The sequence below is a fragment of the Caenorhabditis briggsae genome (genome assembly GCF_000004555.2).
Source record: "Caenorhabditis briggsae complete genome, chrIV, whole genome shotgun sequence".
Taxonomy (NCBI): Eukaryota; Metazoa; Nematoda; class Chromadorea; order Rhabditida; family Rhabditidae; genus Caenorhabditis; species Caenorhabditis briggsae.
Window position 1 is genome coordinate 16,015,968 of NC_013487.2, and position 12,721 is coordinate 16,028,688.

The 12,721-nt window shown below is 36.2% G+C and overlaps 3 protein-coding genes across 3 annotated transcripts in view; 1 reads left to right on the forward strand and 2 right to left on the reverse strand.

Annotated features, from left to right (window-relative positions):
* The window catches only part of CBG13932, a gene marked incomplete at both ends in the record, with an annotated part of 8,574 nt that extends 7,370 nt beyond the window's left edge, over positions 1-1,204 (forward strand). Inside the window, one exon of the mRNA XM_045236306.1 lies at positions 1,112-1,204. Coding sequence (XP_045095295.1) covers positions 1,112-1,204 — 93 coding nt within the window. The remainder of the gene's footprint in view (positions 1-1,111) is intronic.
* A 1,342-nt stretch (positions 1,205-2,546) lies between these two features.
* CBG13931 lies at positions 2,547-6,540 on the reverse strand (the record flags this gene model as incomplete). Its single annotated transcript, XM_045236307.1, has 5 exons — positions 2,547-2,819; positions 3,856-4,124; positions 4,765-4,972; positions 5,756-5,879; positions 6,533-6,540. 5 exons carry the CDS (start codon positions 6,538-6,540, stop codon positions 2,547-2,549), a joined length of 882 nt encoding a protein of 293 aa, XP_045095296.1.
* Positions 6,541-11,025: 4,485 nt separating this feature from the next.
* CBG13930 lies at positions 11,026-12,207 on the reverse strand (the record flags this gene model as incomplete). The annotated part of the gene is made up of 1 exon (XM_002634776.2): positions 11,026-12,207. The coding sequence occupies one exon, from the start codon at positions 12,205-12,207 to the stop codon at positions 11,026-11,028; it is 1,182 nt and encodes a 393-aa protein (XP_002634822.2).
* Positions 12,208-12,721: the final 514 nt, after the last annotated feature.

The window sequence follows — 12,721 nt, forward strand, 5'->3', positions numbered from 1 at the left end:
AATTCAAAGTTGAGGAAAGTGGGTCAAGATGGAGCTTGCTTTGAAGGAAATTTAATGGCAAATTCGAATTTATATATTGTTTTCGGGTGGGTGGCCTAGAAGTTTCGAAATTTGGGTTTCTAGGCCACCAACTTGAAAATGGTCGAAATTGCTCATTTTTCACTGGATTTTTTTCTCAAAATATCCCTTACAATTTTCTTAACAAAAGTTTGATTTTTCAACACTCCTTGCATCGCCAAAATGTTCAAATCTCCCGTTTCCTTTTCTGGTTTATGCTNTGTCCACCCACCCAAAAACTAATATTGGACTTGAAATTGTGAGAAAATTTCCGTTAAAATGAGCCCCATATTGACTATATTCGGTGAATTTTGAAGTTTGGGGTACACATGAAATCTCGTCTGACCTAAAACTCCAAATTTCGGGATTTCTAGGCCATCTATCCTAAATCTGATGCTAAAATCGAATTTTTCACAAAATTCCAGTCATTTTAAAACCAAATTCGACCAGTATTGAGCATTTGGGGGTTCCTACGAAATTTCAAAAATTTCGTGTGTGCCCCAAAACTCAAATTTATTCAGAATGGACCAAAATAATTCAATATGGGGCTCAAAATGACGGAAATCAGATGGCGAATTCGAATTTTGAGTTATTTTGATCGAAAAATCAATTTCCAGGGGTCCCTGGTTCGATCCCCGCTGCGGGCTCGAACCTTGTAAAATGACCGAATTAGGCTTGAAATGGCTCATTTTTCGTCGTTTTTGAACTTTTTCAACCGTAAAAAACAGAAAAAGCACAAAATTTGAGCCGGAAATCAAAAAAATGGGCAGATTTGAGCAATTTTAGCCTACTTTTGACTTGGTGGCCTAGAAACCCAAATTCTGGGTTTTTCTAGGCCATCTTCTCAAACTAGGTCAATATGGGGCTCAAAATGACGGAAATTCAATGGCAAATTCGAATTTCTCGTTATTTTTTGGGTTGGTGGCCTAGAAAATCCTGAAATTTGGGTTTCTAGACCACCAACTCAAAAATGGGTTAAATTGGCTTAAAATGGCTCATTTTTAGCCAAATTTTTTGATTTTCCCAGTTTTTTGTCTGAAATTCAAAATTTCAGGTCCGCCAAGTCGTGAAAATCCTGTCAAACGTGGATGACGACCTCAAACAGCTACTCATGTCGAATTGCTCATTACGAGAGATTTTGGCCTAATTTTTTTTCTGAAAATTTGAAAATTATCATTTTTCCCGCCGCTTTTTTTTGAGTTTTTTTTGTGTTTTTTTGTGTTTCCTACTGTAGATTACTGTAGATTTTTCACCCCCAAATACGTGTAATTTCCATCCTGAAAGCATAATTCTGAAATCCCACATTCATTCGTTCATCTACTTCTTCTTCCCCCCTGGAAAATCCCCGTTTTTTAGAGCTTATCTCTTATCACTCATATCTTGAACTGATAGTATTGTCATTATCTCTCTCATTTTTTGTCTCTGAAAACTACTTTGTCTGAAAATATTATAGAAAATCTGTAAATAAATGAAGAATTAGTCGAAAAAGGCCCCTTGAAACCCAAAAATTTGAATTTCCCGCGGTTTTTCACCCCGGAATAACCTAAAAATTGGAAAAAAATCGATTTTCCAAAAATATAAAAATTTCGAGCCACAGCGGGGATCGAACCAGGGACCCTTGGAACATGAGTTTTCATAGAAAACACCCGCAAATTCGAATTCGCCATCGAATTTCCGTCATTTTGAGCCCCATATTGAATTATTTTGGTCGTTTTGAAGATTTTTGAATTTTGGGGCACACAGGAATTCGTAGGTGCCCCCGAATGTTCAAAAGTGCTCAAAATTTGTCCAAATTGGGTTCAAAATTACTAAAATTTTATGAAGAATTCGATTCTAGAATCAAATCCTTAATAGATGGCCTAAAAATCCCAAAATTGAATTTTTAGGCCAGACGATATTTCGTGTGTGCCCCAAAATTTAAATGTATCCGAATATGGTCCTTATGGCACTCAAAATTTTGCAAATTTTCCGCTAAATTCAAATCCGTTGTTAACTTTTAGGTAAGTGGCCTAGAAATCCCAAAATTTCGATTTTTAGTCCAGGTGATATTTCGTGTGTGCCCCAAAACCCAAAATTATCGAAATATGGTCAATATGGGGCTCAAAATTTTGCACATTTTCCGCTAAATTCAAATCTTCTCAAAGTAACTGGGTGGGCGGCCTAGGAATCCCAAAATTCGACATTTTAGGCCAGACGATATTTCGTGTGTGCCCCAAAACTCAAAATCCACCAAAGCAGGTCATGATGGGGTTTATTTTAAAGGAAATTTTACGTGAAATCTGAATCTAAAGCTTGTTTAGAAGTAGGTGGCCTAGAAAATCTTAAAATTCGGGAAAATCTGAAAATCTAGGCCACCAACTCAAAAATAGCTTAAAATAGCTCAAAATTCAATTTTTTTTTGAAAAAAAAGCAAAGTATTTATTCCATAAACTAATAATACTTTCAAATGTTTTGGCTATAGAATTCAAGTTCAAGTACTCCAACATCTTCTATTTCTTAGAAGACGATGACTTCTTCGAACTGCTCATCTCAGAAGCCTCAGAAGTCGTTGACGTCTTCTTCGAATCTACTCCAGATGACGTGGAAGTCACTCGGACGTTGATGACGTCATCATCGTAGTGTCTTCTTCTACCGTAATCCTCATTTTCCCCATTTCTCAGCGCGGCGATCAGAAGAATTGCCGAGCAGAGGATACAGGAGAATACGATGCAGAAGTAGATGATCCACGAGAAAGAAGACGTTGCATGCACAATTTGGAGATACTGGAAAATTTTAAAAAAAATTGATTTTTAATTCTTTGGAAAAAAAATTCAAAAAAAAAATTTTTTTTTCAAAAATCCAAAATTTTCAAATCTGAAAAATGCACAAAATTACTCATTTTTAGGATGAAAATCATTGAAAAATCAACTAAAAACCGCTAAAAACACCCTAGAAATCGATTTTAAGTCAATAAAAAAAAGAAAAAAAATCGAGTCACAGCGGGGATTGAACCAGGGACCCTTGGAAATTGAGTTTTCATAGAAAACACCCGAAAATTCGAGATCGCCATCGAATTTCCGTCATTTTGAGCCCCGCATTGACCTATTTAGGCCTGTTTTGAAGAATTTTGAATTTGGGGCACACACGAAATTTTGAACATTTGAAAATTTCATAGGAGCCCCCAAATGCTCAAAATTTCCGAAATTTGGTTCAAAATAACTGATATTTTATGAGAAATTCGAATCTAGCATTAAATTTGAGGTACGTGGCCTAGAAATGCCAAACTTTGGATTTTTAGGCCAGACGATATTGCGTGTGTGCCCCAAAGTTCAATGTTATCTAAATATAGCCAATATGGGGCTCAAAATTTCGTAAAATTTCTCGAAAATTCAAATTTTCAACTGATTTTGAGGTTGGCGGCCTAGAAATCCCGAAATTTGGATTTTTAGGCTAGACGAAATTTCGTGTGTACCCCAAAACTCAAAATTATCCAAATTTGGTCCAAATGAAGCTTAAAATATTGCAAATAGTCTCGCAAATTCGAATCCGCATTTAGTTTTAATGTAGGTAGCCTAGAAATCCTAAAATTTTCAATTTTAGGCCAGACGAGATTTCGTGTGTGCCCAAAAATTCAAAGTTGAGGAAAGTGGGTCAAGATGGAGCTTACTTTGAAGGAAATTTAATGGCAAATTCGAATTTATATATTGTTTTCGGGTGGGTGGCCTAGAAGTTTCGAAATTTGGGTTTCTAGGCCACCAACTTGAAAATGGTCGAAATTGCTCATTTTTCACTGGATTTTTTTCTCAAAATATCCCTTACAATTTTCTTAACAAAAGTTTGATTTTTCAACACTCCTTGCATTGCCAAAATGTTCAAATCTCCCGTTTCCTTTTCTGGTTTTTGCTCTTTTGTGCTCACTAACTTCCATAGAACATCTTCAATTGCCACGTCACAGTTTTCATCAGGATTACGGTCATTTCGAGTAAAATCAAGGCATCTAATCAGGTTCAAAACGCATGCTTGTTTTGGTAAAACACCACGATTACGGTAGCACATATCGGAATTTAGGGCACATGATCCGATGGTGGCTGGAAAATTGATTTGAGAACTTCAAAGTAATTTCATTGGAATCAGCTTGTCAAGAGCTTCAAAATGAGCCCCATATTGCCTAGGCTCCGCGCGCTTTGGTTTTTCAGACGCGTCGCGGTCGCGCGTTGCGTGCAGCGCGGGAATTTCAAAGTGCGCGGAGCCTAGTCGTGTTTGGGCTCATTTTGAAGCTTTTTTTAGGACAAATTCAGATTTGACAGATTCTGATCTTCAAAATGAGCCCAGAAACTAAATTTTTTGAAAAAAAAAAATTTTTTTTAACTTTTTTGAAAAAATTCAAAATTCTCAAAACTCTCAAAATTATTATACTGATATTATTCCCCAAAACCTATTTTTCTCTCATTCTAAGATGTCGAGCTTCAAAATGAACCCCATTTTGCCTAGGCTCCGCGCGATTTGGTTTTTCAGACGCGTCGCGGTCGTGCGTCGCGTGCTGCCCGGGAATTTCAAAGTGGGCGGAGCCTAGTCGTGTTTGGGCTCGTTTTGAAGCTTGTAATGAGTTAAGAACGGTGAAATACATTACAAGACATTTGACATGGTTTCTTTTCTTCAAAATTTAAAAAATAGAAAATTTAAAAAAAAACGTTTTTGTTGAATTTCCGAATTTTTAGTTTTTCTCACCTGTTTGAGTCCTACAAACATCATAGATCTTCTCAAAATCTCTAGAAATGTGTGGGATTTCCTCTGGAATCCATTTCTCTTCTGGATTCACTTCAGAATTCCCTAGAGAGTTCTCATAGGCCCCTTGCCCATAGGTTTTCACTGCATTACATGCAAATTTTGCCATTAGACCGCATTGTCCAGCTTCCGGATTATTCTTTGCTTGGTACTGTAATTTTTTGAAAATTTCGAGAATCTGAAAATCTGAAAAACTACCGTACCTCCAAACATCCACAGAATTGCTCATCACAGATGTCTTGACCTCGACGGTTACTGTAGCAGTCATCGTGTACCGCACAGCAATGATTGAACTCGACTAAAATTAAAAAAATTAAAAAAATTAACAATCAAAAAAATTTTTTTGAAAAAAAAATTTCGAGCCACAGCGGGGATCGAACCAGGGATCCCACGAATCGAATTTCGAGAGAAAAAACTATCAAATTCGAATTTGCCATCAAATTTCCGTCAGTTTGAGCCCCATATTGACCTATTTAGGACCATTTTGAGGAATTTTGAATTTTGGGGCACACACGAAATTTTCAAAATTCCAAAATTTGGATTTTTAGGCGGTACCAAATTTCGTGTGTGCCCCAAAATTCGAAGATATCCAAATATGGTCGATATGAGGTTCAATGTTTTGTACATTTTGTGGCAAATTCAAATTTGTTTTTAGTTTTTAGGTAGGTGGCCTAGAAATCCCGAAATTCGGATTTTTAGGCCAGACGAAATTTCGTGTGTACCCCAAATCTCAAAGTTGTTAAAATATGGTCAATATGGTGCTCAAAATTTTGCAAATTTTCTCGCAAATTTAAATTCATAATTAATTTTCTGGTAGGTGGCCTAGAAAACATCATATTTGGGCCTTCTAGGCCATCAACTTGAAAATGGTCGAAATTGGCTTAAAATCGCTCATTTTCGCCCTAATTTAGTTAATTTTGCAGGATTACTGTACCTGCAACCAGTGGACACGTGTTATTGATAACCCGAATAACTTGTGAAGTAATATACTCTCCAGATCCACATCTCCACATGTGCCCGGGGATTCCAAAGGCTGAGAGACTATCCGGTATCTTTTCCTGGATTACTGTAGGTGATTCCGGTTCTGAAGGCTGAGCAATCGTGACGCCGATTTCCTCTTCAAATGTTGTAGGGTCAGTGGAGACCACACAAAGTGGGAGGAGCCAGAGGAGAAAGTTCTGGAAGTTCTGAAATTCAGAAATTCAGAAATTCAGAAATTCAGAAATTCAGAAATTCAGAAATTCAGAAATTCAGAAATTCAGAAATTCAGAAATTCAGAAATTCAGAAATTCAGAAATTCAGAAATTCAGAAATTCAGAAATTCAGAAATTCAGAAATTCAGAAATTCAGAAATTCAGAAATTCAGAAATTCAGAAATTCAGAAATTCAGAAATTCAGAAATTCAGAAATTCAGAAATTCAGAAATTCAGAAATTCAGAAATTCAGAAATTCAGAAATTCAGAAATTCAGAAATTCAGAAATTCAGAAATTCAGAAATTCAGAAATTCAGAAATTCAGAAATTCAGAGAAATTCAGAAATTCAGAAATTCAGAAATTCAGAAATTCAGAAATCCAGAAATTCAGAAATCCAGAAATTCAGAAATTCAGAAATTCAGAAATTCAGAAATTCAGAAAATCAGAAATTCAGAATTTCAGAAATTCAGAATTTCAGAAAATCTGAAAATCTGAAAATCCGAAAATTCCAGCCAACCTTACCATTATCTAGTTTCTGTCCAGACAACAACAACAATTGGTCCACGTGTCAACCAGATGAATCGATTGATTTTCAGATGGCACAAAGGGCGCGAACTGATGGATTTTGAATTTTTTGTCTGAAAATTGAAACATCCACGTTTATCAAGGTCAAAAGTTGGCAGAGTGCTGGAGGGGTTTTGGTACAAAAATCTAGGGCACACAAAAAAATTAAAGATTTTTCTGAAATTCAAAAATGTGACCCAAAAAAGTAGGTTGTCAGCTTTGTGAGCCCTGACTCATAGCTCATAGACAAGATACGGGAACCCAAATAATAACATTTTGTAGCTCTTAATTTTTTCTATTATATCCATTTCATTCAACCCTAAAATATCGGTCCTGAATAAAGTTATGGGGTTTAGAATCTAAATATTGACCTAGAAACCTACACGCAACTTTCTGACACATGTAACTTAACTCATTAGCAAGATACAGTAATCCAAATAATATAATCTTGTAGCTCTTGAATTTTTCTATCACATCCATTTTAGATTGTTAAAAAATATCAGTTCTGGATAAAGTTATGGAGCTCAATCCGTTCCGAGTCGATTTTGGGATCAGAAAATCAAAAATGTGGGAAATTTTTGGTTCTGAAAATTTTGAGAACAAATTTCAAACTGGGAAGTTTGATAGTTTTTTTTAACGGAAATGATTTGATAAATTTTGAAATGAACCCATTTTCGAAAAAAGCTACCGTATTCTCTCTACTAGAAGGCCATCCCACCCCATTAACTTCAAGCTTAATTATCTCGATCCCCATGAGAGCTTTCAAAATGTTGTCAACTAATAAAATATAGCTGATAAAATGGTCAATATTTTATCAGTTGATCACTTTTTGATACCTTTTAAAAGAACCGAGATAATTAAGTTCAAAGTTAAGGATATCGGAGAGCTTCTATTTTAAGCAATATTAGAGCGAATCAAAACATTTCCAAACTTGAAAGTCATCAGCTCTGTAATATGTCATTACGATCAATATACAACCATCCAAGGTGCGAATTCTATGATCTAAGGATTGCGGGACCCTTTCATGGACCACCTGCCAACTGCTCTTTCCTCCATCACATCATTACCAAATGCTTTATAAAATGATCCGTTTCCTAGGGGTCAAGTCCGTCTGTTGGGTCTAATGGGACCTTAGAAAATTGTTTCAGAACCTTCCGAACTATGTTTTCTTGGAAAATTGTATTTCAGTCATTCTTCAACTCTATCTTTTTTTGAATTTATTTTTATACCGTAATCACTCTTTATGCCCCCCCCCCCTCCCAAACTTTCAACTTTGAGCCGAAACGTTTATCGTAATATCAGCTACATTTTATTAGTTGACTATTGTTTGATATCTCTCATAGGAACCGAGATAATTGAGCTCGAAGGACAAGCATAGAGTGCAGTTCACTGATGCTTCAGTGCTTTTGGTTGGTTTAGAGTTTTTTTGATTTTTTGAAACTTCGGTAACTGATCATTGATTAAAGGATCAATCAAACACACCAACATTTTTCTTTGACCACAGTTCCCAAGATTATTTTTTTTAATCGTTTTTAGGAACACTTTTTTCTCTGCAAAAATCATCCCAAAGTCTCCCGACAATTTGCTCTATTTGCTCAAAATCAAAGACAAAGCGAGAGAGCTCGGCTGGCTGCTGCTCCACGTGCTCTCTCTCTCTCTTTCTCTCTCTCTCTCTCTCTCTCTCTCTCTCTCTCTCTCTCTCTCTCTCTCTATCTCTCTCCCTTTCTAAATTTTAAAATTTTTGTAGATAGAAGACTAACTGGTTTCTCTGAGGTCTATAAATATCCTAAAAATAGAAAATTTGAGTTCAAATCTCGAATTTTCACAATTTTCGAAAATCTTCCAAAAATCTGAAAATCACTGATTTCCAGATGGATATTTCAGCCAAAAACATGAGAAAACATATTTTTGTCATCATTTTTAGGCTGTAGGACACAAAATTTTGTGCTCTATCTCTCTCTCTCTCTGCTTTCTCTGCTTCTCTTCTATTGTTTTTCTGTTTTTTGATGTTTGCACCATAGTACAGAAATCTTGGAACTAGATATTTGTTTTTCTTGTTTTGATGATTTTTCTGAAATTTGAAAATTTCATTTTTTGCAGTTTTTGACCTCTAAAATACCGTAAACACTCTAATAGAACGTCACCCAAACCGTTATCTTTGAGCCCATATGTCTCGGTTCCCGTAGAAGATATCAAAAAGTTGTCAACTGATAAAATGCAGCTGATAAAATGATTAACATTGTATCAGCTGACAATTTTTTGATATCTGTCCTAGGAACTGAGATGATTCAGCTCATATGGCAATATGGAGGAGAGCGCTTTATCTCGGTTACTGTAACAGATATTAAAAAAATTTTTAATTGATAAAATGTAGCCGATAACATGATAAATATTTTATCAGTTGACAACTTTTTGATATCTTTCATAGAAACTGAGATAATTGAGCTCAAAGAGGAGTGTATAGTAAAGTTCACTAGGGTAGTGTCCTTGTAAAAGATACCAAAAAGTTGTCAGCTGATAAAATATTGCTCATTTTATCAGCTATATTTTATCAGTTTATCAATTTTTGATATCTCTTACAGTAACCTAGATATATATGCTCAAAATTGATGGTTTGGGTGGCGTTCTATTTCCAAAAAAAGTCCCACATGGAAATCTCAACTTTTCGTTCAATTCCCTTTCCAAATTGACGTCTCTAGTTGATCAATCACATGTGTTGTGTGATTGATTCAATGATCACATCAATTATATAAGAGAGAAAAAAAATCAGTGACCCCAAAGACGTCTCCGTCTCCTAATTGGTCAAAAAATTGGATGTTTTTTCTGATGATGTTGTGTGTTTTTTGGAAAAGAAAATAACAAAACTAGATTTTTCCTTAGTTTTTCGGTTCCTCATATTAGCCAAAATAACATATACTGAGGAAAAAAGTTACTTTTTTGAAGTTCAGTTCCTAGATAAATGGTTACTTCCCTCCCCCCCCCCTTGAGCTTAATTATTTCAGTTCCTGTAAGAGATATCAAAAATTAATCAATTGATAGAATGTTTATAATAAAATTAACTGAATTTTATCAGTTAACAATTTTCCAATATCTGTTACAGTAACCGAGATAAAACGCTTCAAAGTAAATACAATGGGGGCACTACCTTAGTGAGCTCTACTCTATACTTCCCTTTTGAGCTTAATTATCTTGGTTTCTATAAGAGATATCAAAAAGGGGTCAAGTGATAAAATATTTATCACTTCATCAGCTACATTTTATCAATTGACTGTTTTTTTATATCTTTTACAGGAATCGAGATAAAGCGTTTCAAAGTAGAGGCCAAGGGGGCACCACTCCCGGTGAGCTCCTCTCCATGCTCCACTTTGAGCTCAATTATCTCGGTTCCTATAAGAGATATCAAAAAAAGGTCAACTGATAAAATGTTTATCATTATATTAGCTACATTTTATTAGTTTATCACTTTTTGATATCCCTTACAGGAACCGAGAGAAAAAAGCTCAAAGTAGAGGAAACGGGGACTCTACCCCCGTAAGCTTCCCTCGATACTCTCCTTTAAGCCCTAATTATCTCAGTTCCTATGGAAGATAACAAAAAGTTGTCAACTGATAAAATGTTTATCATAATATCAGCTAAATTTTATTAGTTACTTTCTTTTTGATATCTTTTATAGGAATTGAGATAAAGCGCTTCAAAGTTGGCTCACTGTTTTTAGTATCTGTAAGCACAAATGCACACGAACGTGTTCATTGATTTCGTAGTCTGATTTTTGTAGCTAAAAACAATTTTTACATTAAAAATAAAAATTGAACTCTTTGTGTTTGTTGACACAAGTTCGTTTCTACTCTCTTTCTTCTCCACTTGACTCGTTTTCTACTTTTTCCCAATTTTCGTCATTACGGGCCGCCCGTGACTATAATCTTTTGTGTCTGTGCGTGTTTTCCGTTACCTATAAACTATGATCAGAAATTGGAAAATTATTCATTTTGAGCTAGAGTTAGAATTGGCGGCTCTAGTATGAAATTCTGGTCCTTAAAAAAAATTCTGGTCCTTAAAAAAAATTATGGTCCTTAAAAAAAATTCTGGTCCTTAAAAAAAATTCTGGTCTTTAAAAAAAATTCTGGTCCTTAAAAAATTCTGGTCCTTAAAAAAAAATTCTGGTCCTTAAAAAAAAATTCTGGTCCTTAAAAAAAATTCTGGTCCTTAAAGAAAGATGTGGGTATTTGAATAGCTTTCATGTTTTTGTTTGAAAATTTGGTTAGATTGAAACGTTTATTTATTCCAATCATGTTTTCAATAGTTTTGATGTTTTAAAAATAATTTTTTTTGTAATTTTGATTTTTATTCAGAAGAAGGTATAAGACTAAAAGGTGTGGCATATAAGAATTAGAGAGGATAAATAGTGCAGAACACAAAAAAAAGAATATCGGTTGCAACAAGATGATCTTATCCGCGTCCTTTGAACTTCCTTCGGCCGGTGAAAGTGGATTTTAGAGTAGTGGTTGTGAATCTTGGAGTAATGGTAGTCGATCTTGGAGTGGTGGTAGTGGGCCGCCCGCGTCTTCTTCTATCATTCCGAGTCTTCTGAGTGGTGATGGTTGTTTGTCTCGTTTCAGGGGCAGACGTCGTCCGTTTCGTACGAGGTTCTGTCGTGGTTCGTCTCGACTGATGGGAAGTTGTTCGTCTTGTTCTCATGGTGGTCGTGGTCCTCATGGTTGCTGTGGTTGTGATGGTGGTTGTAGGATCAGCTTTTCGACTTTGTGTCTTCTTCCGAGGTTTTCGAGTTTTGGTCGTCGTTTGCCTTGGTGTAGTTGACGAAATTGGTCTGTTGGTTTTGATAATCATTTCTGGCTTAGAAGAGGTGGTGGTTCTCATTGTAGAAGCGGTAGAAGAACTTCGACGTTCGTTTCTATTTCGATTCAAACGAGCAGCCATTGTGGTTTGTCTTGTTGAAAATGTAAAGGCGCGATTGTTTCTTTCATTTCGTTGTTTGGGAGCAAATGAAACTCTATCAGAATCGAACTGTTTTCTTTTTCTGAAGATTTTCGTGGTCGGTGCTTCAGTCAATTGATCTTCCTCTTCCTGTTCATCTTCGTACTCATCTTCCTGATTCTTTTCCTGCTCCTCATCCTGCTCCTTATCCTGCTCCTCATCCTGCTCCTCATCCTGCTCCTCATCCTGCTCCTTATCCTGCTCCTCATCCTGCTCCTTATCCTGCTCCTCATCCTGCTCCTTATCCTGCTCCTCATCCTGCTCCTCATCCTCCTTCTCTTCGTCCTGCTCTTCGTCCTGTTCTTCTTCTTGCTCTCCCTCCTGCTCTTCCTCAAACTCTGATTCATCCTCGTTTTGGATATCGTCATCATCATAATCATCATCATCATTATTATCACCATTATCTTCATAGTCATTATTGTCATCATTATCATCATCGCCATTATTGTCATCATCATCATCATAGCCATTATTATCATCAACTGTACTATCTGCTCCGTCTTCATCATCGTCGTCTCCATGATTCGGGTCGCTGGAATCGGACTCGTCTTCACCGCCGTCGTAATCAGAGCTTTCATCCGTGGAGATTTCAGATTCACTTGAATCATAGTCATCTTCTTTCTTATAATACTTCATCTCGATCAGAAGTTGGTTCAGAAGTTTTTTTTTTTAAGAAGTAGCGTCTAAACATGTATGTCGACATGTATCCGTCGAGTTGATCTTCTGGGACGCCACATTTCGCTTTGAGTTCCCGTTTGAAAGCACCCCATGTGGCTTCAATAGACTGAGTGTGAACTCGTCGATCGCTGGGGTCAACAAAGTTTACTTTGTGATTGACCCATCTGTGTGTAAACGCTCTCTGGAGGGTTCTGATGCCTCCGTAGGCGGCCCAACCATCGGATACAATCATAGAGCCTGAAGTAGACAAAATTGAGCTGAGCAGGATGTATTTTTTTTTCTTACCTGGTTTGACATGTGCTCTAATGATCGGGAGTAGAGTTGCTGCATCTCGTTGCTTCACGCGGAACATTGCCACCTTAAAAAACAAATTAAATACCAATGAAGCGATGTTTTCCATCTTGCCCATGTAAAAAACTATGAGCTCTGGAAGTGATTTAAACACAATACTATCTTTTATGAGTGTTTTTCA